Genomic DNA, 24490 nt, shown 5'->3' with positions numbered 1-24490 from the left:
TGTACAGACATTTCTAAGCATTAAACAACACATTATACACCAGGGCATCCTTTATTACTATTACTACATCTTATTGAGCAGTTACGGTGTTAAGGAATCCACACACAGAAGCAAGGGCATGTCTCACCATCATTAAAATTCCCATCCTCTCTTTTTCTCCCTTCGCTTACACTGCTGATACGGTAAAAAAGAGCAAGTGTTATCTTTTACAAAAGTGTCTTTCCTTAAAAGGATCTTTTTCCTTTATAGGCCAAGCAAAGCAGACATTTTTGTGGGCGCTGGGGGTGGTGGTGGGGACTTAACATATATGATAAATATAGAAGTAGTAGAGAAAATATTTGGCATGTGGTAACAACTTAGGCTAAATAAATTCCAGTGGTTACCCAAACTAAAGTTTTTTTTTTTTATGATAGCAAACAAAACAGACTGTAATTGAATCTCTGAGAATGCCTTTGACGCTGAAAAGGCGGTGCTGAGAGTGGAGAACTCATGAAGTCTCTGAGAAATTTTGTGTTGTAAAATGCAAGACAATATTCGTTCCCTAGCTGCAGTGCACCTTGAGTTTGCAACACTAATCATGAGATGCCTGATCAACATTTTTACTTTTTTCCCCCCAAAGAAATAGCTTTCCAAGGCAGCCGGATGCCATAATTCGTCATCCCACCAGTGCCACTGTGTGACACTCATCTGGCAATGGGAAGGTAGCGAGATGCACCCCTCTTCTCACCAAAATTTGGCTGTTGCAATGGCTTTTATGCTTTGCCAAGGAGCACCTTTCTTGCACGCACAGGTATTGTCAGAGTTGTCAGTCACTGCCCTCACTGCTTGGTAGAGAGGCGAGAGCTTAAATCTGCACATTTCTCGCCCTAATTGGGGCATGCGGGGCCCGTCCCTGAGCCGTGCCAGGCACCGCAGCAGCCACCCCCGGCCCAGGGGCACCCCGGCGACCGGCTACGTCTCCTCAGAGACCCCGGCGAGCACCGGGCCTGGCCCGCTGCCGTTGCCGCCGAGCTGCGGGGCAGCCCCAGCCGGGCCCCGCCGGCTCTCGGGGTTCTCCTCTCGCCCCGGCCGCGGCCCCGGCCCGCACAGCCGCCTGCCCAGCCCACCTCGGGCCGGGGACGGCTCGCTGGGCTCGGCTCGGCCGGGCCCGGCTGCGCCCGGGGCGGGGCGCGGCCTGCGGCAGGCCCGTCCCAGGGCCCGGCTCCGCCCCGGCTGTGCGAGGGCCGGCGCCGCGGCGGGCGGGAAGATGGCGGCGACGGGCGGGGGGGGCGCCGCTGTGTCGGTGCTGGCCCCCAGCGGGCGGCGGGTCACGGTGCGGGTGGGGCCCGGCACGGTGCTGCTGCAGGTGGGTCCGCGCGGGGGCGGCCGGCGGCGCGGCGCGGCGGGGCTCGGGCCGGCCCGGCCCGTAACGCCTCCGTTCTCTCCGCAGATCCTTGAGGAGGTCTGCAGGAAGCAGGGCGGCAGTCCCGGCGAGTACGGCCTGAAGTGAGTCTCTCCGCCCCGCTGGGCCGCGTGCGGGCCCGGCCGGCGCCGCGCCCGGGGCCGCCCTCCCGGGCCGGGCTCTCCAGGGCGGCCTGCCCGTGGTGCGGCGGGCCTACCCCGCGGCGGGCGGGGGCCCGGGGTGACGGAGCTCCTCGCCCAGGGCCGGCCCCGCTCTCCGCCGGTCACCGGGGGAGATCGGTCAGGTCGTCCCTGGCGAGAGGCTCCGCGGATCCCCGCTGTTCGCGAACAGAGTTCTGTGCACACGAATCTCCCGACTTCCCCGTGCCAGGTTCCCTTTGCTTTTGGGGTGGATGACCGAGACCCCGTGCCACCTGCGCCAGGGCGTCCCTCCCCGCGCGCGCTGCGGCCGGCTCACAGGCTGGTGGGACTCGGCCCCTCTAGGCCCGTGTGAGACTCTGTACCTCAGCGGAGTCATAACCACGAAGTTATTTGCCTGAGCAGCTGTAAAAAAAAAAAGTACCTTGTTATTTAACAGTGAACACCATGCTCGAATACGTGTTCAGCTGCTGTTTATCTCCTAAAGCCTGAGGAGAAACATGTATTTGAGTATTATATCTGTGACCTCTACAGACTGCAACTTTTTTGGTGTGCCGTGTAATTTTTGTCAATGACTGTTTCCTGAATTACCTGGTGTGCGTTGTTGAATTATGCTCTATGGCTTCTGGTCAGCCTGCGGGGAATTCTCCTGTTCAGTACCTGGACTTTGCATTGTGGCCAGTCCCTGAGGTGATCTGAAGGCGGTACAGGACCGTTCCTGGTGTCTTCATGGGCTGTGTTCTTCCTTAGGTTTCAGAGGAGCGTGTTGGATCTCTCTTTACAGTGGAGGTTCGCCAGGCTGCCCAACAATGCCAAGCTGGAGATGGTGCCAGTCTCTAATAGAGTGGGAGTTGGAAACACGGTATGTTTGTTGCACAGTGTCACCTGATCTGTTCAGTTATCGGTTGTGCTGGGGGTTTGAGCTCCTTGGATCTAATGAGCAAGAGTATTGTTGGGCTCGGCCAATGCTTGAGTGGAAGAGCACCCAAAGAGCAGCTGAGGTGTGGTGGAAAATGGTAATTTAGTAGCTGGAAGTCTTTGCTCGCGGTCGTTATGATAGTGGAGTTCCAGCTGTGTGCTGGAGGATAGGGAGATCTTTTGGGGAGCTGAAAAGCTAGTAGCCATGAATGTATACAAAGTTAAACATCACTGATGACTTTGCTCAGCAGTAGAGCTACTAACTCAGTTCCTTTTCCTAATTTCTATTTCAGTCACTCTTGTCTGCCTCTGGATTTTGACTAAAATCTCAAATTCTTACAGGATTCTCTTTTGCTTCTTTCCCAGCATTGCTGTTCACGGTGGGTTCACACGGCTTTAGAATTTTTTGACGCGTGCTGCGTTTAGCAGTTGCTGAATGTCCCAATTCAGTAAAATTTGCAAAGCGCTTACGGATGCTGTGTTGTGTTTGAATTCTTGTTACATTTAGGAGATTTAAGAATCTTTTATGCATGTTGTTATAGCAGTTGGAGGCATAACTTTTAAAACAATGCATAGGTGTTAATGAGTGTAAACATTTTATGTAGTAAAAATGATGTGTGATCTTATTTAAGTAGCCTGGGAATGAAAATTTGTTTATCACTGACAGTCATCTCTCTTTACTGACTTCCTCCTATGGAGTTTCTTGATTTTTTTGAAAGTTGCAGGTCTTTTAGTGCTAATATCTCCATGTCTGTCTGCCAAATTGCATCAGTGGCATTTTGTTATAGGCAGCTGCCTTCGCTGTCACAAAGATAAATCGATACATACATTGAAAAGTGAACTTTGTAGTGTGAGAAGGTTTTGGAATCTCTGCTGTAGTTCACTGTGGGCATGCAGCGTAGTTTTGGGGGTCACTGATGTCCATGTTTTCCTCTGTAAAACCTGCATGTGCTTTGTTTTGGCACTAATGTTTTCTTTACGACTTTGTGGTAGAAAGAAGTTTGTGCTCCAAATGACGTATTTATTTAAAAAAAATACCACAAGCTGGTAGCATCTGCTTAAAATTTTCAGTTAAAAAAAGCGATGGCATGGAGTTCATCTTCCAGAGGAAAGTGTTTCTCTTAAGATGGTACAGTGGTGACTTGATCTGACATTTGCATCCAGTTTGGGAGGTATTTTACTGAACAAAAACAGTGATTTTATTTTTTTTTCCAGGAAGATATACACAGCATATCAGAAAGGGTGAGAAGGACTGTGTACTGTAGGAGAGGGGTTATAACATGGAATCACTACTTTAGATCACAAAAGAGAAGACTTAATGAAAGTTTAAATTGTTGCTGTTTAGTTATATTTCAACAGAAGAATCTGCAGAAGTGAGGCTTCCCTTGGTGTGTTCTTTGCTATTTTATGGACTTGAGAAGATACAGCGAATGTGCTTGTGAAGGGTGTAGTCTAAACAGAGTTGCTGTCCCATAAACCAAGAACAGAGAAGAATTTGGAAGAATTTTACAGACGGTGTAAGAAAATACTTTGTACAAAATACAATTGACCAAAAGAATTCCCCGCCACAGTGTCAAATACTGTAGGAAGTTTAAAACAGCTAGACAACTCTGTGACCAGAATTGGCACTAGCGTTATGCCCTAATACGGTGGCAGCTGAGATGTGAACTCAGTCATGCAGGCTGACTGCGGTAATGCTGGGATGAATTTGCTTCTGTGCCTTTTGTTGTTGTCTCTTTTATTGAGATAATGCGCGTGGAAGTAGGTGTGCGTTCCTGTCGTGCGTTGGCAGCAGTTACCCCTAGAGAAAGGACACAGGTTTCGATAAATCACGAGTTTGTTCAGCAGAGCTGATGTTTGGGAAGCAGAATGCTTTTGGATTTGCCTTCGCATGTAAAAATCATTGATTCCTATAAGACAGTTCTTTAGAGAAAAACTGAACAAATTCCCCTATTGATGGCAGGTGATCTCGGGGTACAGTTCAGGGGAACTGTACATCAGTACAGTTTTAGTGTTAAAGTTGTTAGCCTTTTGTTTATATGTTTGTAAACTTAGAAGATAATTGGCAGTGGTGTCTCTATTATTTTATAGAGAGCCTGGAATTTTTAAGAAGACTTTTTTAATTGACTGAATATGACTTTCGTGACATGCTTAGCTTTGAACTGTTGCCCAAAAACTGATGCAACTGGTAGTCTGAATTTCTGGGCTGGATTCTTATAGAATGGTGATGTCAGCTGTCATCACTCCGCTGTAGCTGAAGATAATCTAAGGCTTGTCTCCAGCATAGGAGAAACCAGGAGACTGTGTTAGTGGTGGGATGAAACGACTTAGTTCTGTTGGCTAGTTGTTGACGATGCCACTGTTTCCTTTATGTAGAAAAATTCCTGTCTCCAGCAGATCGCAATTTGCAGTCCTGCAAGGACTGGTAGGAGCCGAGGCAGATGACAAACACATTCCTCCAAGGAAATCACAGTAGATTGCCGGAGTATGTGGTGTCTATTTTTTCCCATCTCTCTCTCCCCCCTCAGCTCACACACATGCACAGACACACGCTCTCACAGAGAGAGGACACTCTGAGGTTGTCGGTAGGGACACGTGAAAACAGAACGAAAGAAAGCTTCTGCTGATGTCCTAGGCTTACGTCAGACTTCTGAACAAGGCCAATGTCTGTGGACTTCAGAAAAACGTAGTTGACTAGAGACACTAGGTGCTGTCTAATAGGGACTTTTTTTTTTTTTTTTTTTTTTTTTTTACTTTTCTTTAGATGGGTGAGCTAATTGGGAAAACTTAGAATTACACATTTTGAAAAGGAAAGCTGAATATTCCCTAAAAGGTAAAGATAAGACCTGAAGTGCTCTGCCGTTCTGCGCCTGTTGGGTCAGCTGCTGGATTTTTCCTTTGGGACCATCAGGAGTTTATAGAATCACAGAATAGTCTGGGTTGGAACAGATCTTTAAAGGTCATCTAGTCCAACCCCCAAAGTTGAGTTTGCAGTTCTTCAGGACTGTCCTCAGTGTGTTCATTTTAGAAATGCCTTGGGGTTTGGTGTTTTTTTTTTTTGGTAGCAATTCTCTGTAGAATATGTAGGATCTGCATGAGACCTGCTAATGAACGTGAATCATTCCATGTTGGAAAAGGCCTGTTAGAATAGACAGCTACTTCGCCTTTGTCTTTTTCTGCAGGTGTTTGAGAACTTGATAACTGAGTGTCCAGAATGATTTTTGAGACTTTTGATTAATTTACTCTTAAATTGTATGTCAAAATTCCAAACATAATTAGGAAGCATTAGTGAGTTGCAAGTTACACATGTAGTCTCTTTGGACTGATAATAGTTGGATAGGTCTTCAATAACTCAAAGATAGATTTGGACCGTATTCATCCTTTCTCTGTGTGGCTGTGCACGTATCCTGTTTGTTCTGCCTTGGGGAAGTGTTCTGCAAATCGATGCTTAAGTCGACAGAGCTCTGGGTTGATGTTTTAGTTTATGCAGCTGCATCAATCCTGTCTGGGTTACTGGAATGCATTTTAAATAGCTGCGAAGACCTTTGCTGTAAAGTTTCAGCTAGTGTAAAACAGAACATCTCAGTCTCTTGTGATGACACGTTATTTGGGACGCCTGCATTGGCCTTTGTCCGAATATATTTCGGTTCAGGATATGGCAGGGAAGAGAGTCCCAAGAAAGCTGGTTAATGTTTAAGGACGGCTGCCTCCGTGCTCAGGAGCGGTCCATTCCAATGAATAGGAAATCAGGCAAAAATACCAGGATACCTGCGTGGATGAACAAGGAGCTCCTGGCCAAACTCAAACACAAAAAGGAAGCATACGGAGAGTGAAAATAAGGGTGGGTAACCTGGGAGGAATGGAGAGACCTTGTCCAAGCAGTCAGGGATGAAGTTAAGGAAGCTTAAGCCCAACTGGAATTGAGTCTGGCCAGGGATGTCAAAGACAAGAAGAAGGGCTTTTTTTGGATAGCGGGTTCTAGAGATCACTGAAATATTGAAAAAAAGTTGTTGTGAAGAAAAAAAAGTTTTTATTCAATTTTTAGATTGATTTAGTGTATTTTTCCTATAGGTTCGGATTGCATTACAGTTAGACGATGGCTCCCGTTTACAAGACACATTTGTCTGTCAACAGACTTTGTGGGAACTTCTCAACCATTTTGCAAAGATCAGGTGAGTAATGCTGAGAGAAAATACTTGTTTGGATGTATCTCTGCATGACGGTAGTTACATTTGTTACAGTGATCCAGCTAAATCCTGCAGATTTGTAGAATTTGCATTTATTTGACGGTGTTGGTGTTCCTTTACAACACAGGTGTTTGCCTTTTCCTTGCTTTTTCAGATTTGACGCTCCATGGTTTCATTATTACTTTTTAATCATGGGATAGCACTCCTGTTTCAGGGCATAAACTTGTAACAAACTGCTAAGGCTAGGAAGAAGCTATAACTGGATATATTGCCACGCCTGTCTTAACGCAGACTTGTTTGAAGTCAAGTTGCGGCCAGAGTTGAGATGGAGCCTCCGTTATCTTGATCACCGGTATTTCTGTGCTGCAGTTCGATGTGGTGGAGTTTTGGTTTTTTTTCTTAAGCGAGTTGGCTATTGCTTTTGAGGCTTTGCTGTCATGCAAGTTCTTCAAGGAAGTCTGGAGCTCTCAGCGGGCTGATGTGGCATCTTCAAAAGACTGTTTAGATCCTGTTTAAATGGAAGAATTTCTGGTCCTCCGTTTGTTGAATATATACGTGGGTTAGAAATCTTATTAGAGTCCAGCCTACATTCAGTGCTTGCTTTTGTCGTTAGTTTTGACTTAAAAATACTGTATTGTTTTGAAATGTCAAACTAATAAACTTTTCTCTAAAGACAGTTCTTTTAATTTTGTCACGGCTTGGAAGATGAATCCTTGAAGCTGTGACAGCCATCCCATTCTGAACAGAATTTCCAAATTTTGGGTTTTTTTGTATTGTAGTTGGCTTTACCTTTCTCTTGATAATTTTTTTTTCAGATCCTGTATTTCTAGCTTGTTCTTTTTCTTACATTCCTCACCTTCTGCTAGTTGCTCCTTTGCATTTGAATCCCGTGCTCATCTGTACAGATACTGTGCTGTGGTATTGTGCAAATTGGAACTATTTTTATTAATTTCTCAAGCCAATTAAATACTCATCTAAAGAGGCAGTAGTGGGGGTGATGCTGCAGTAGCATTCAGATAAGCTCAACCTTTTAGGGTGCAGTTACAGGATGCAGAATGATGAATTGTCACCTGTTAGCTGAGCTGTAGTAATCGACTGGTTATGGGTATGTGTTAGTACTAGACTAACATGTACTAGCATAAATTACTTTAACTAAAGTTTAAAGTTGCTTGTTCTACACTGCAGTTGAAATAGCCTGAGAAGCATGGTTCTGGGCTCGAATTGGCTGACGTTATCTCATTAAGTCAGGGTTGCACAGTTGAATTGTGTGACTGGAGTTGCTCTGGAGCTGTTTCCAGGGTAAGGAACTAATTCTTCCAGTCTCCCAATGATGTGCTGTTAATTTTCTGCTAGCTTAGCTCCCAGACTGGCCCGCAACAAGATCAAAGGGGTGACTAGTACTGGCCCAAGTGAGGTAGTTTGTATTGGGGGCATCTTCTGCGTAACAGTAGGGGATTGAACAATTACTGCTCACTGCCTGCCCTCCTATCTAACTCCCCTCATACTGCTTATGCAGCTTTATGGAGAATGAGCTTAAGTAGCTAGTACAGCTGAAAAATAGTATTTTCCCTACATTATCTTTCAGGTAGATAAGTTTCCTAACCCAATTAAGGGTTGTCTTCCATAGGTGGTTATGACAAGAAGTGTAGTATGTCTGGAAACGAGGATGCAAAAGGAGGATGCAGCAGATGGGTAGGAATGGCATAGGTCCGTTTTTCTACTCAACTTTTTGTATCATTGAACCGTAGTTTGAGGAAATGCTTGAGGTAGTCTAGTGACTCTGAAGTAATATCAATGAGTCTTACTTATCGTTCTCTTTTTATCTTTAATGGTCCGTAACCAGGTCTGCACTGTGGCATTTACCCTTAAGTCAAAAGGGACAGTCTTCATGTAAATGCTAGAGAGAAAAGAACCCTTTTTCTTTTGATCAAGGAAAGAGGTAGGCAAAAAAAGCCAGGTATCATTTTCCTGGGTGTTTTAAGGCCCCTCTTGTACCTTAGTACATGCTTTGTGCCCTCTGGGAGGAGGAGAGTGCCTGTTGCAGTTTGGGAACTGGTAGACTGGTGAGGGTGGTAATTAACGCACAGTGGCAAATAGCCTTTGTGTCACTTTCTTGCACATTAGTTGGTTATTTCTTTGGTTTAAATTTTGAGCTTTTTATATAATTTTACTCCTTTGGAGTGGTTTTATTTGTTATGGGTTATTGTAATACTGATAGTTAATGTACATGCTGCTCTTTTTAAGATTCTAACTGCTACAGTGTGCTAAGCATTGTTAACTTCAGTTCATACGACACAGCTGTTCTCTTCTGCCCTCTGGAAGCTGTGCTCAGATGTTTGGATGGACTTTGCAAACTTTTGATTAAGTTCAACAAGCAGCAAAGATGCTGTGTGTGACAAAACGAGCTGGATCTATAGCCATCCATATAGATTTCATTGGCTGTGCTGCTTTTCATGGTGTATTGACTCAGTTGACTAACCAGTCAGCTAGTTGTTGACTTTTGCTGAATCCTTCCTTTGACTTTCCAACTGGAGACGTTTTCCTGGAATGCTCAGCTGCTCTAAGTGCGTGAGGGGAAGTATTCTAAATCCACTGGAATTTCCCCCGGGTTTCCAGCGTCCATCTTGGCTAATTGGGTCTGAAGAAGGTCTGGAAGCTATTGTAAGGCTGCTCCTCCTCTCAGCGTGCGGCAGTCCTTGCACAAGATGTTTACAGGCCCTGTCAGATCACTACATGAAGGAATCTAATCTGCTTGCCGTTCCCCTTCTGAAGAACAGCACATCAAAGAAATGACAGTGTGTTTGATGTGTGTGCTTGCCTCAGTGAATGCATGTAATGGATTAACAGCAGCTGGAGGAGGAGCCTGCTGGCTTCCAAGAGTTATACAAAAATAAGTCTCGGGGGATCTTTCCTTGGAGTCTGTTCTGCAGAGACCGGTTGAGGGCACAGGCTTTGTATACCCTTTTAGCACAAGGCCTGGGAGAACTGTTGGTTTTCTGTCTCCCACTCTTGCCTGTCTGGCAGCTTCAGTAGCTTTATAGACTGTTTTACATAGAAGTGATTGCAGGCTGGACAACTGAAGACAGTTTTGACAATGACTATGACTCTTTGCTACTTTTGTGGTATCGCTCATTAAGTTCAGATATTTTCCATACATTTTTAGAAGGATCTTCAGTCCAAAGAGTTGTTTGGATTGAAGCGGAAAAGAGTTTTGGAAAGGTGAATGAAACTAGGTTGTGTAAGTCAAATTGACTTGCTCTCTTGTGGGTCTCTGGTGAGGACATGCATTCCATTGTGCCTCGGCTTCTCCCCTCCTAAATGGCGATCATTCACCTTTCCTGATAGACAGGCAACTTGAGGTTCAAACTTTTATTCCTCTGGGCTATTTTGTCTGCCTCTTCTGTGATCCTGTACTGCTTCCTCCATGTCTCAGCCATCCTTCAACTTTCGTGCACTTTTATCGAGGATTCCTGTAGGGATACAGCTGATCGTTATTGGAAGAAAAACCATTGAAAATAAGGTAGGGGTGACTAGCTCTCCTGGATTGTCTGGAAGAATCTGAGTGCGCGTAGCCTGCTCTGGTGTGCTAAAGGTAGTCTCTTAGGTGCTGTTTTGTTCCAGTCTTCCAATCGAGACAGGATTTTTTTCTGCCTGTCCTTGTCAAGTGTTGGCCTTTGGAACTTACTTGGTTGCTGCTGTGAAAACAGTGAGGGAGGTTGGAGCCTGGGTCTTGAATAACAAGATTTTGCTCATTCTGTATTGGGAACTGAATCTCTCGATTCCTGCAGAGCATTGTATATGGCTTTCTGTCCTTGACATAGAATAACTATTTGCAGAACCGCAAAGCAGTGTCAGATCTATTCTAGTGTTGTTTTGGTTGTTCATCTTGAGTTAGAAAGTTAACTGTGTTTCATAATCTGAAGCTTGAATGTAATAGTTTGGATGCTCTGGGTGTGTCTGTCGCTTTCTGCACATGGGATTTGGTGCGGTGGCTGGGAGAAGTATTCTGAAAGAATGGGACCTCAGGACTATACACCCCTTGTGATCTGCTGCAGCTGGTCTGGAAGTGGTTCTCAGCCCCTGACTTCCCTAAGCCGGACCTGACCCTCAGGACTGGTTTTACATGTCACTCTGTTTGGATTTGCTAACTCTAGCGAGTGGACTTCTCAATTTCATTATGACTCACCTTGTCCCATATCACCATGCTGTTGCATGCTTTATTTAGAAAGGCTTAAGTTTTAATCTTTACATCAAGACGGGAGATAGATTGCTACAATTAAACCAAACAGAAGTCGCAATTCTGGTCTGTGCTTAACAGGTTTACTTCCCCACATCCTCCAGCTGGAACTCTTTGACATGCTCTTGTGGATTACTCAAAGATTGAGTATCATAATTTTCACGGTGGCGCTCTCAATCCTGAGCGTACCAGCTATTTCACTAACATTTCATTTAACCTGAGGTTTGTATCTAAATGTAAATGTCCTTCATGAATTTTCCCAGAACTTAATGGCTATTTTCCTTCCATTTCTACTCTGTAAGCTGGTTGACTCCTTCCCGTTCAGTTTGTTTTGTCACTTTGTGCTGGGCTAAATAGATGGGTGTTAAAATATTATGTAAGACGTTGATTGTGTATATATTCTTCTAAGCTGCTCATCTGTGACGTATTTTGGACATAATAGAAAGACTACATAAGGTAATATTGGCAAAGCCGTTGTTGTTAAGTAACTTGGAACATTATGGTGATACTTCAGATTATTGGAACTGATGCACTGAAAGTAGTAAGATGCATTTGGGCATGCACTCACTTCAGAATTAAGATGCTTGGTTGACTGAATGGATTTCGACTATTACTTAAGGGACCCTTTTCCTACATAAACCTTGGAGATAACTTTGTGTATGGTAATATTGCATCCCAAATTATGTATGTTTAAATTACATGATGCTGAAGGCAGAATGTTTTAAGTAGTGGAACTCTGCTCATTAAACTGCTTTCCAGGGAAAGTCAGAATGAACCCAGCCTTGATCACTGACGTCCTTTTCTTATAGTCATTCTGAGTTCCGTTCCCCGGGTATGATGCTCACAAAGTAAAGCACAAGATAGAGAACGAGTCCCTGAGGGTACAAGTGACAGGTGTAAGTGATGCACTAGCTATGAGCAGTCTGAGTTCCTGCTTAAATTTTGTGGCACTTAGACACCAAGTTGATGAATGTTTTGCAAGTATATTTAGGAGACTGTGTGGCTGTGACTGCTACTGCAGAATTACAAACAATGCAAAGAGATGATTGATGTAGAAATATCTTTCCAAAACTTCTAGTTTCCAGTAAAAAATACTGGATTTTTTTTTCAGGCTGCCAGGGTGCTGCAGGGTTTGGTTTTTCCTGTGAAGTTCACTGCAGAGACTAGAATCCAGTGACTGAAGAGGCAGTTAAGTGCGAGTGTTCACATAACCCTGTCAGTCAGTCATTTGCAAAGCTCCTCGTGAGTTCAGTAGTCAGCACTGGCGTAACAGGGCTTAAAATGACAAGCTGTCTTCAGGGCCTAGCTTCAGCCTCTTTTGTCGGGGTCCTCGGGAGATGAGCAGGGGTGCGTTGCCGTACTGGGCTGTCAGGTGGATTTCGTTAGCTGATTTGCAGAGAGGTAGTTTCTTTTCAAGTCACCCAAGGTGATGAGTGATTGTTTCCTGGTGGGATGAGGCGTAGAGGAAAGCCATTTTTTCCCCTCAGAGACTGGACTCCAGAGAGCACTAAGATCAAGGGAGTTTGCCAAGAGGAAGAATTTCAGCTGTTCTGCTTTTGACAATAAAACAGCTGTCGCAGTGCAGATGGTACATACCAGCTCCTTACCAAGCGGAGTCCTGCTGCAACTGAAATGGCAGAGAGCTCAGGACAGAATGCGCTAACGAGCTACTGGAGTGATACGGAGCAGGAAAAATCTCATCAGTTCTCATTGTGTTGATGGGGAATATCCTGGGGCAACTTTCTCACCTTTTGTTTTGTAGTTTCCCCTGCTAAGTTGGGCTGAAACTTTTGAATCTAAAACTTCTGAAAAAAGTGCTTGCGAGAATTCAGCTAGTTATCTTTCCAAACCACCGCTATCTCAGCATGGACAGTGTCTCCTGGTCACCTTTTGCCATTGATGTGCTTGAGGGGGGAAGCAAACCATTCTGCTGAATTTCATGTTTTGCCACGTTCTCAGCTGATTTCAGTTTGAGTTTTACTTTGACTCCTGAAGGGGAGACCAACATGAGGGTTTCTTCTGCTGTTGAATCTAGTTGTCTCACTGTTTTCAGTGCTTTAAGGAAATGTACTGGTTGATTCTTTAAGGCTTTTTATTTTTCTACAGGCATCTGAGGTTTCCTTGCTAAAAGTGTTAGTCTTTTGTTCCCCCCCCCACCAGCCCCATTAAGAGCACCCTGTTGTAGGGTTTTCCACATGTGCTCTCTTTGGAAGTTGCATGGTCTTGGATGGATGAGAACTGAGACTTTCTGGGACAGGCAGTGATTGTTTGATTGTTTTTTCCTTGTTCGTCTTCTGTGTTTGGTCAAGTGAATGTGTGATAAAGCTTCTCTTCTACCTGAATGCCTCAGAATTGCTTATCTAGAGGAAAATGGGGAGAGCAGCATCTTGTCAAGAGTAGCATCTTCCTGTTTTCTCACCTTCTCTATGCTAAGAGTCCTTCACTTATGTCTCCCTCTGCAGATAGCCTGTCAGCAGTTGTCATCATTGCTAATGTGTGTCCTGCCTCACTGAAATGCTCAAGTGCGGCTTGATCTGCACTTTGTCTGCTGTGGCAGCCTTTGCTTTGGCTTTGTTTTGTCCCTGGCCTCCAGAATCTGAAAGCTTCTGCAGTTTCTTTTTTTCTTTTTTTCTCTTTTTAATCTGTCTGATGCTAAGACAGGCAAATCCTCTGTCAGATTATTTGCTTTAGAGCAGTATTTCATTCTATTTGTTGTCTGGGTACATGGAAAGAAACTGACCTGTCCCCAAGGAAAGTACCATCTAAACTGTAGTAAACTGTTTAACCTTAGATAAGGGATTAAAAAGAGCAAGTATTATTAAGTCATGTTCTGAGGCACATGAAGAATGATGTGCTCATATTTATGTAGTAAGATTGACTAATGTGAGAATTAGCTGTAATTATTTCTCCTTTATTTTTAAACTTTCAGGGCTGTGTTTAAGGAAGAGTGAACGCACTGGAGCAGAGTCTTTACCTAATGTCTAATACTGACTCTGTGAACTGTGTAATGGTTGTTGCTGGAGGAACGTGGAGGACAGTTTTGCAAGCTAATTTCATTTTTTACTATTGCTCGACATTGTAGAACAGCCTGCCCACTCCAAAACCAGATGCTGCAGTATTTTGTTCTTTATTACAGGGAGTTTATGGAACAGCATGGTGAATTCTCTCCAGTCTGTATTTACATGCGAGATGAGGTAGGTCAGCAAAGTCTTCTTAACTGTCTCTTGTCCTGTCCCTAAAAAATAAGAAAAACTCAGCTCTGCTTTCCAACCTGGAAAGTGTTTCTTTTGAACTTTCTTGGGAGGGGAAGTAGAAAAATGTTGGTCTTTTCAAAGCATGACGTGTCTGTATGGAAAAAAGCTCTCTTGGAACGTAACCCTGGGCCGTTTAGACCTCTGAGCCCATAAAATGAGCTCAATGACCTGTTTGTGTTTTTCTTTCCAACTTCTTTTAAAGCTTGAGTCAAAACAGTGGTTTCATTTTAATAAATATTTGCTTTTCTCTGTGTTTTGATCTTTCGCTATTAATGTTTTGTTTAATATTTTGTATGTGCGTATTACGGAATTTGCTCTCCCTAGCTGTCCCCTTCACTTCCCACTGACCTCTGTGGACAGATCATCTTTATTCTGGAACGGGTCATTACAAGCAGATGGGAGGTGTATGTAATGAAATCGTCTGTCTTTCAGCTCTGAGATATTGCCTGTGATTTAACTTCTGACATAAAAATAATGCTTTGCTGAGATTGGATCCAATTTGGATGGATGTATGGGACGGAAATATAAGTAGGTTATCTTCCCGTGAGATAATTTAATAAGCAGTGAATTCGGTAAAGCAGTGCAGGTGAATACCAATGGGTTCAGGTCTCATTTCCAACAGCAGAAAAAGTGTGTTTTGAGCTGTTTCTGGTGCCGTGTTGTGTTTGCTTTGATACAGGCTTTTTTCTACAAAGAGCACTTTAAATGCTCTGGCAGGTAGGCAGTTGCCATAATTACTTTCCTCTGTTTTTGTTGCAGGTGTCAGGAAAAGATGCCCTCGAGAAGACAACACTGAAGTCACTTGGCCTGACTGGAGGCAGTGCCATCATCAGGTTGGGAGGAGCAAAGTTTGGGTTCTTTATTTTTCCTTTCCACTCCGGTGGTGAATTTGTTTTGTTTCAAATACCAAAAAAAAAAAAACCACCCAAAACCCAAAAAACCATGAAAAAAGTTCAAAAAGACAAACATCGCGGCATTCAGTAATTATTGCATTTGCCTGTTTATCTGAAACTGCTGCCCAGATGTGCTTCCCACAGCTGCAGATGCTGGCACTGACCAGTCATATGCAGATTAAAGGGGCTTGTTTGCTTCTTTCTTTTTTTCTTTCCTTTTTTCCTGTGAGTGAAACAGACAATTCAAAGTTAAAAGCCTCCCTGAGAGGACAATCATCTACCACTTCATTCTTCCCTGCTTTGGATTTCAAGCATTAAACTCCCAATCCCTGCAGTGCCTCCTGCTGACTGTTTGGGAGGGTGAGGTGGGGGGCAAGGACAGCCTTGCTGTGATCTTCTAGCCAGTTCTTTGCAGTATATACAGAAAGCAGGAGTGATTAGAAGCTGTGCTTTACAACTGACTGCTGTTTTTCCCTGGAAGGCAGTTTTCTTCCTGCAGAGTGGGTAGTTCCTGTTCTGCTTTTTTTTGCACCAACTCCCGACCCCCCACCCCTAACTTCAGAGCAACTGGAGCTTGTTCTTTGTGAGTGTCTGGAAGAAGCAGATCATTAAATTAGGAGTATATTTGAGTCTAGCTGCTGTCTTTGTCACGGTCATGTTGAGAATGGGGAGGGCCGTACTGTTAGGATGAATGATTTTGCTTTTATTCCTTTTGGTGTCTTCTTTAAGAGTTGTCATGAAGAAATGCGGCTCATCTGGTCAGGAGGAAGCTGTGGGTGCCACGGTGCAGTGTAACGAGCTGCCAGTGAGGCCAGGCTCTATTGAAGGAGCAGTGGATGTGCCCCTACCTCAAGCAAACACATTCCCAAAGGACTTGGACCACAGGGATGTGGCCATGTCTTTAAACAGCTGCACAGACAAGCAAGACTCCATTAGAGAATCTCATGCCAGCTTGGAGGAGCTGTGGCCTTCCTCAGAGCCTGAGTCTACCCCATTTGTCCCTTTTTCTGGAGATGGGCAGCGTCTGGGGGACTCTTCTGTAGCTGCACCATCTCTTGGGTTAGATATGCCATCTTCAAAGCTGCCAACAACTTTTTCCAGCCCTGGAGGCCCTTCTAAGCCAAAGAAGTCTAAGAACAGCCAAGAACTGCAAAAGGAGCAAGAACAGGTAAGGGAATATTTGTTTGCAATGAGTGCTATTTTTATCCTGCCTTGCCCGAGGCCGAGCTTCTATGAGGAAAAAGATGTTTCCATACTTAATTAGGTGCCTTGGTGACATACAGTTCTGCCAAGAGTTCAGTACGGAAGTACTGCATTTTGGACAGTTTACTATAGGGAATATGAAGGATGGGAATTTAAGAATTTCCTATCCAGAGGCAAGCAAAGCTTTGAACCTTGAGGTATCCTTGATGAATGGTTCTAACGGAGGCAACACAACTGCATTAAAAGCGCAGTCCCAGAAGAGCCTTAACCTCTGTGCTTCAAATCCCATGCAAGTTTCATTAACAAATGCCCGCTTTGTCACCTGAGCCCTGGGTACTTGCCCTTCTCTTAAAAATTGCTATCTGCTGTGCAGTTTTGCTAAAGATGAGCAGAGTTTGGTCAGACTTGTGTTTTATAATACTCTGAAGGTGTTTACTGCTTGTTGTGACTGACTTATCTCTCAGATGATGCAGAAGGTATAAGCTTGGTAGAGTTTTACATATGGAAAGGGATAACTTTTCTAGCTTGTTGTAGGATTGTCCTAGGAGCTGAAGTGGTCTTAATAGGTTTGTTGCAACTTGATGCCATGACTTCCAAGATCAGAGAAGATGGTCAGAGTTTCTAACTCTTAGGTTGTAAGGTGTGCTCAGATTTCTTGTCTGAGCCTTTCTGTGTAAGGTGGAATTCCATAGTAAAGCTATTGTAAAAGCAGTATCCCATGCTGGTAGTTGTTAAGATCTGCTTCCTCAGAGTTCCTTCAGCCTGTGGTCACTCTGACTTATAGTTTAACTCTTTTGGTGATACGTGTGGTAGAAAAGGAATTTTTAAGCTACAGTTGCATCTTACTTGCCAAGAGTTCGATATTTGAAAAAAAGAAAACCCAAACAGGTCTGGACTTCTTATCTTCCTTTCACTCTAGTCCCATCCCTTCTATGACTCTTAATTTTCTTAGTATTGCAGGTGAAGCAGAAACATTCCATCCTTCTTCTCTATTTCTGCTTGCATTTACAAATCTTTTCTGTCTTGTTTTAAAATATTCTTCTTCTTAAATAAAGTCTAACTCTCTCTAACCCTTTTCCCAGAAAGACAAATTGCACATCTATCATCATTGTTGGTGTCTCTGAAGTAAAGCTATATTGGTTAAAATGAAAAATGCTTTAACCCATGTAGAGGCACCGGAACAGATGGCTCAAGAGTGCTGCGATGCCAACACAGGATGGCCTTTGAATGTTGTTAAGTATGATTTCTGTAGGGCAGCTGTATGGAATTGAATGCCTTCAGCAAGGTTAGATATGTCTGGCAAGTAGCGTAAAATGAAGCACAGGAGGCACTAAATTCATAACTTACTCCACATTATCACGCATTGGGTGTTTCGCATCCTGGATGCTCTGTGACCGGCTCTTTCCCTTGCCCCTTCACTGCATACATCATCACTAGGGCTGGCTTTAGCGTTCAGAGATCCCCTTCGTTGTTTCCCGCTCTTTAGTTCTTCCTGGAGTTGGAGTTTTGTGTTTATCTCTGGTTGTGATCCAGCCATGGGATTAAACAGTGGAAAGCCATGAGCACAAAGAAAGGGTTCCTGATGAGGTTCAAAGGGAGCTCCATCCAGGAGGAATTTAGCAAGGCTCTGTATGCTCCCGTGGTGTTGTAGAGGTTCTGCCTTGGTTGACTTCTTTGTGGTTGCAGTCCATTCTTACCGAGTTTCTGAATTGTTTAGGAGCAGAAGCCAGACCCTGGAAGGACTCTGGAGTAGTTACAAACGTAGCAGAAAGAGGCCTTGCCAACCAGTGGTGAATATTTCAGTATATTAGACACATGTTTGGATTCGTTTAATCAGTGTTATTTACCTTTTGGAACAGACCCTGAGCATGGAGCACTAAACAGTAGGTTGGTGATTTGTCCAGTCTTATGTGCTGCTTGCTTCAGTCGCATCCTCACCTGTGAGGGGTTTGGAAAGGAGGAGTTCCAATTGCGCCTGAAAAGGAGGGAAGGAAGAAGTGCGAGGGTTTGTGGTGGAATTCTTCACCAGTCCTGTTGTCCGTGCTTCCCCGTATGCTGGCTGGAGCGACAGAACTTGTTTTATCATTTTACTGACTACAGCTTGATGTGAAGTTGTACTGTTGGGCCCAGAGCTGAACAGCAGCGGCCGAAGGACTCTCACCATCCGGCATCCTTCTCAGAATTGCAGTCCAGTTCAAACCACTCGGCGGCACTTCTGGAGCCAGCCTCCCTCTCGGTTTGAGAGCAGCTTTGGAAGCAGCTGCAGATTCTGTTGGGGGGGTTCTGCCCTTGTGTTAAACAGCATGTGATTTTGACTGCTGCTTTCAAGCCCTTTGATCTCTGCTGCTTTTGCTGCTGATTGATTACATTTTGTTCCCTCCTCCATTCCTGCCATCCTCCGCTCTCCTTGCTCTCAGCAGCAGCAGCAGAGCAGGGCTAGCCACATGGCATCTGCTTTTTGTCCCTTTTCAGTCCTGAGGAAAAAACCCAAAACAAAACAAATTATTTTTAAACATCAAAGGTCCATTTTTGTAAAAGAATCTTCCCATTAATGCTTTGTCTGTGTGTGGTTTTTGAAGCTGAAGAGAGAGGCTGGATAAAATCTGTGCCGGCGTCCCTTCGTTTCTTGGGCTAAAGATGGTTTACAGACAGCTGCATGCTGACTTTGATGTCAGAACATTAATTATTAGAAGGTAACTTTACACCAGATTCCCCATGAGATTAGAGCTCCCTGAGGTGGTAGGGAGGAGGTGGGTCTCCAGGGAGAGCTCGCTGCTGGGGAAAGCACAATAGCCACTGCTTCACTTACAATGAAATAAGTTTTCCTCATCTTACCTGCTTGCTTAGGTCCAGGGCGGTGACCATAGAGTGAACCGCGTTCTGCCCGACACCTGGCTTTATCGCACAGACTGCAGTTATGTAGACTGTCCAGTAGACACAATAGACATGAATAGGTGACTTCAGACTACTGGTGAGAAGTGCCTAACATCTCAGCTTTAGTGGTGCAAGTAGAGACTTTGAAGAACAAAGGTGACAAACCGTGACACAGCATCTTTGGCTTCTGAAAGGTATCACTGATGGAAATGTGACAGCAAAATGCACAGCTTGCTTTCCTCCAGGGTTACGTAATGGAAGGCAGAAATTTCCATTTATTGTTAGCGGACATGGTTACTTTTTGTCACAGTTGTAGAAAAACACTAGGTTTGTGGTGGACTGGAAAGCAAGTTGGTGTACCTGGGAGCCTCCTCTTTGTAAATCACTGTGGGAAGGTGGTTTTCGGATTCTGTCTGCACTTTAGGATTGTTGGTGACACATTATGAGGGACTCTTTATGAGGGAGTGTAGCGATAGGACAAGGGATAACCATTTTAAACTGGAAGAGGGGGAATTTAGATGAGATCTGAGGAAGAGATTCTTTGCTGTGAGGGTGGTGAGCCCCTGGCCCAGGTTGCCCAGAGAAGCTGTGGCTGCCCCGTCCCTGGAGGGGTTCAAGGCCAGGTTGGACGGGGCTTGGAGCAACCTGGGCTGGTGGGAGGTGTCCCTGCCCAGGGCAATGGTAGGACTGGATGATCTTTAAGGTCCCTTCCAACCCAAACCATTCTATGATTCTATGATTAAAATAAGGCCGTATTGAGAGTACTCGGATTGAGAGATACCTAAGTGAGCAAACGGTACTGGATGAAGAGAGGAACAGGATGATGGCTGGACTCTGGGGAAGGAGAGAATTGGTAGACCAACAGGACTGGATACCTCTTTCTGAAGAGTGTTTCTTATGTCTGGAAGGGGGCGAGATGTATCGTTGATTCCAGGGGCTGTTAAATACATGGCAGAAGAGATACTATGATATTGTTATGATGCGGCAGCGTTTGCCTGCTCAGTGGCAAAGTGATGATGTCTTTTGGTTGCTAAGCAGTGCTTAGTAGACACCTTGTGCCGCCCCTCTCTGATCAGATCCCATTGCAGTTCTGGAATCGAGTCGCAGAAACTCTGAATCAAACCACCTGAATTATGTTTCACAAAAACTCACTCACTACAGCTCTCTCCAGAGGGCTCCACTCTGTTATTGGGGGTTAGATGAAAATTTAATGTTGGGGGATTCTTACTCTAATTGTCTATTTTTGCAGTCTTGTTAGACATGGACAGATCTGCTCCTTCTTCTGTACAGGAAAGTATGTTTCTTCATGTTAAGGTATTAGCTAAATAATGTGTCTTGGTTTGAACGTTAAGGTATTCAGCATTTGGTGTTGGCTGGGGAAACAGGTAACATTGCAGACTGAAGAGCTAAAAGGCAGCTGTGTGTCTGTGGAAGGCCAGTACAGGTATCCTGCAGAGAACTGAAGGGGGATATCTTGCCTGGATGCAAGTTGGGGGTCAAGAATAACGTGCCTTATGTCTGGGCAGTGGTGGATTTTGAATCGCAGCAGGTAGGTGGTTCTGGTGGGCTGGGGAGTGGCTCCTGGCTGCCTGTCTGCAGAACCTTGTTGGCAGCGGAGAGCCGTTCCTTTGAACGAAGATGTCTGGAAATCCATGCTTGAATGGCAGTTCGGATATCCAGTCAGGAGCAGGGAACACGCAGCGAGGAGGAGGGGTGAACACTTAGGACTGGGATATATGTCAGCCTTCTGCTGTCTCGTGGTTTCTGATGTCTTGGCTGAAGTCTTTAGCTAGTACCATGGTTCGGGCACTGACTGACGCTTTCCCTGTGGAATCCTGCTGCTGTTAGGATTAGTTAAAGTCCTTGCCAGAGCCAATACTAAATGGTAAGTTTAGGACTTGCTAATGCAGAGATTGGAATTCTGTCCATTGTATCCCAGCACCCTTCGCAACATGCCGTAACATACTCCTGCTCAGTCTTTAGTATTCGGTTCTTTTTGGAAGAATTCTTTTTTCAGCACGTGTGTGTTTGGAATGAAATGAAACTTAAGCCTGCTTGAGGAGATTGAGGCACACCTGATGACTGGGGAGGCCTGATTAATTCTCCTCTGGCCTCTGACACCATCTGAGGGTACCAGACCAGATGCTGGCAGCAGTTCGTGCCCTTGTACAGCAGCCCGGTTCCCGGAGGGTGTCTCTGCTCGCTTGGGATCGCTCCCCCAGTGCTGGGCATCCCCCCCCGTGCCCCGGGAAAGCTGCCATCAGCTCCTTCACCCGCTCGTTAGAGCTGACCCTGCTCAACTTTCTAAAAGTAGCCGAGGGTCCCACCCACACAACCTATCTCTTCTCATTTCTCAAATTACCCTTTAGTGCCCACAAGCAGAGTGAACATTGCCTTGTAATTTGTGTTGTCGCTTCTGACAATTGAGGGAGACTCCTGCTCCCAAGGGGCCTGCGCCTGGGGGAAGGGAGCATGGATGGAACAGATGGAGGGAGGACATTCGGGTATTAATGAGGATTGGAAAGAGTATATGGGGGAATAAGGGGAGAAGAAACGGGCATCAGGTTTGTTCACAGAGCTGTGTTTGGCTGGAAGCTTGCTCTAAAGAAAGGCTGTATTAACCGTCAAAGCTTTTGTTCTCATGGACTGCTTCCCCCCCTGCATCTCCTGAGGCCTGCAGTACGTTTGCTTTCAAGCGTTGTGTTTAAACATTTCTGTGATTTAAAAAGTCTGAATTGTTCCAAGAGCCAATAGGTGTGATGCCTCTTGTGGTTTATATTCACATGCTGACACAGCTGCTACTTTTGATGTGAGGGATAGTAGCCGGTGTCTACCTTTTGTAAATTGGGAAGGGTACATAACGCTATTCTCCCTTCAGAGACGGTGAATGCTGTTTGTCTAATAAGATGGTGGGGTTGGGGTTTTGGTGGTGTTTTCTGTTGGTTTTGGGGGGGGGGCGGGATGGACATTTTTTAATGACTGTAACCATAGTTAAAGACCAGGACACAGTTGTGGTGAAAGGTTTGCCATCGTGATAGCTGGCTGTGGGCTCTGGAGGCAAGGGGGCTGAGTGGCGGGGCTACCTGTGCATGCGAGAGGGGTCTCTTGGCTGCTTGACTGGCCTGTCCTCAGCAGCTGGGTGTAGGGAAAGGTGCCAGTATATGTATTAAGTACCTTTATTGCAGCCAGTGCATACAGTGAATCGCTCCCCTCGGCTCTGTCTGCTTGCCTGCAGCAAAGGCCAATTTCAGTGCTAAGTTCTTTGTAAGTGCAAAACAAAAGGATTTTCACTGTCTAAGGGAAGTTTCTGCGCACCAGAAGCCAGGTTAAAAATTTGAGACATGTACAATGAAACCCTGCGGTGGCTCAGTTCAGTGAACTCAACAGGTCAAAAAATACCCCAAAACAAAGGATTCCTCTCTAGAGTAAGAAGAAACGGAGTGAGCTCTGTCTGGGAGCTAGTGCTGTTGGTTCTGTGGCAAGAGAATGTGAAGTGAACAGAAGATACGATGCGAGCCAGGAGTGCATGGAAGATGAAAAACTTAAAAGGGCAGTTTATAGTCTGTCGTATGAAGAATAGCGCCTGTGTAAGTTGTATGCTGCTGTAGAATGGTCAGGAAGTGATTATGCACAGAGAGAGGTCTGGGGTAGAGCAGAGAGAGGTAGGTTATGGTTTTGGGATAGGAATAATTTCTGAGTACTTGTAACAAGATTGTAACTGGCTGGAAGTATGGTTCAGCTGCAAAATATCATTGTATTGTAAGTGAAGAGATTCCACAGGCACTCCCTGGAAAGGAGTCATCTCTCCTTACGTTAGATGACTGCTGAGGTTATTACCCTGGGCTTCCTACGCGGAGAGCAGCTCGCTGCTGGGGTGTGACTCATCTGACAGTCCAGATTCCTACTGCACCTTGGGAGAAATTGTGCCCTGAGCTCTATCAGCTATAAAAAATGGCAACACTGACAACCTCTGTATTGTTAGTCTGGTCTTAGTGACATGAATTCCACACTAGTGATTGTATTTCAGTTTGCAAATACTGTCCTCTTACTTTTTCCAGGAACCTTACAGCATAAGCAAAGCAATGCAGTTAAGACTAATCGAAGCTCATTTTTATTCTGTAGCTTGTAGAACGAGAGACACTTGTATGTCACCTAGACCTACTAGAACCTCATCCTGCTGGCCCCGAAGAGCTTCCTGATGAGTTTTTTGAAGTCACGGTGGATGATGTACGGAAACGTTTGGCTCAGCTACAGAGCGAGAGGCAAGTTCCCTTTCTGCTGGCGACTGAAGTTGCTCCATATCCTTTTGTTGAGCAAAGTGGCACTATGCACCTATAGCTGGCTGTGATCTCTGGGTAGAGGGTTGTAGATAAGTTACTGCGTGTGGAATTAATGATCAGCACTGAAAGTCTCTACCCTTTATGCCATTTGAGTTCAAGGGCTGTGTCATGTCTCTCTGACAGAACCTGTGTTTTTATGTGAATCGTTTGAGCATTTGTGCATGGGGTCGTGGTTTCACGGGGATGTTGAAAATTTCATCGTGAAGTGTCTGTGATGCCTGTGTGGGGATAGGTTTATCTGAGAACCTTAAGCTAATCAGGGATGGGCCCTCGCTGAGAAAGGATTAAGAGAAAGATTCCTTGCCATATTCTGCATTTCAGGGAGTCATTCAAAGCCACTTAACACCCCACCTCTTTTTCTTTTTTTCCTTCTCCCTTCTTCTGAAAGAGAAGGCACTGCCTTTGTAAGTAGATGTGCTCTTACTTCCTAGAGGCCCAAAGCAGTGGCGAGCTTCTGCTGTCTGTTTTGGTCTGACTTCACTTTAACTATTAGGAATTAAATGGATGAAATTTGTAACTTGTGATGGACACAATGATCCAGCTTCATAAGAATAACTCCCCCTGACTTCAGTAGTAGATAGTAGTATTTTCAACCAGTGAGAAACGCCTTGTATTTTAAGTAACAGAATTAACCTTTTATTAGACATCATCAGAAGAGACTGGCTATGAGACAGATGGAAATTTCCCAGATGGAAATAAAGCAAACTCAAACTTAGCCACAAATCAAGACATGAGAATATTTGTAACACGCACAAAGAGGAGGAAGAAGGATAGGAAGCTGGACTAACTATGCATCTCCTTGTTCAAGTAGCTTGCTGTCAAATATTCATGATTTTGCTGTACTTTTATTCTAGTTCTGAACTAAGAACTCAGATTAAGATAAACTGGCCTCTTCATTGCACCAGCATTGTGTTGTCTATATATTCCTTAAAGAAATTAATCTCATGAATGTATTCAGTTTCAAGTGGATCATAACGTTCCTTTACACACTACAAGCAGTCTCTGAGGCCGTGGGACAGCCTACTTTACACGGGAACCAAATCTG

General features: G+C 44.7%; 1 protein-coding gene across 2 annotated transcripts in view; it reads left to right on the top strand.

Annotated features, from left to right (window-relative positions):
- The first annotated feature begins 1213 nt into the window (after nt 1-1213).
- ASPSCR1 (ASPSCR1 tether for SLC2A4, UBX domain containing) overlaps nt 1214-24490 on the top strand; it is a 45222-nt gene continuing 21945 nt past the window's right edge. Inside the window, exons 1-8 of one of the 2 annotated variants that reach the window (XM_074608003.1) lie at nt 1214-1345; nt 1430-1485; nt 2290-2401; nt 6529-6629; nt 14018-14075; nt 14895-14968; nt 15758-16196; nt 23228-23367. In XM_074608003.1, the coding sequence (XP_074464104.1) occupies nt 1247-1345; nt 1430-1485; nt 2290-2401; nt 6529-6629; nt 14018-14075; nt 14895-14968; nt 15758-16196; nt 23228-23367 (1079 nt within the window). In that variant the 5' untranslated portion in view covers nt 1214-1246. The remainder of the gene's footprint in view (nt 1346-1429; nt 1486-2289; nt 2402-6528; nt 6630-14017; nt 14076-14894; nt 14969-15757; nt 16197-23227; nt 23368-24490) is intronic. The other variant, XM_074608004.1, reaches the window with a different exon arrangement.

Source organism: Larus michahellis, chromosome 14 (genome assembly GCF_964199755.1).
Source record: "Larus michahellis chromosome 14, bLarMic1.1, whole genome shotgun sequence".
NCBI classification, from domain to species: Eukaryota; Metazoa; Chordata; class Aves; order Charadriiformes; family Laridae; genus Larus; species Larus michahellis.
The sequence above is the reverse complement of the archived record's forward strand: the minus strand, read 5'-3'. Positions and strand labels throughout refer to the sequence as shown.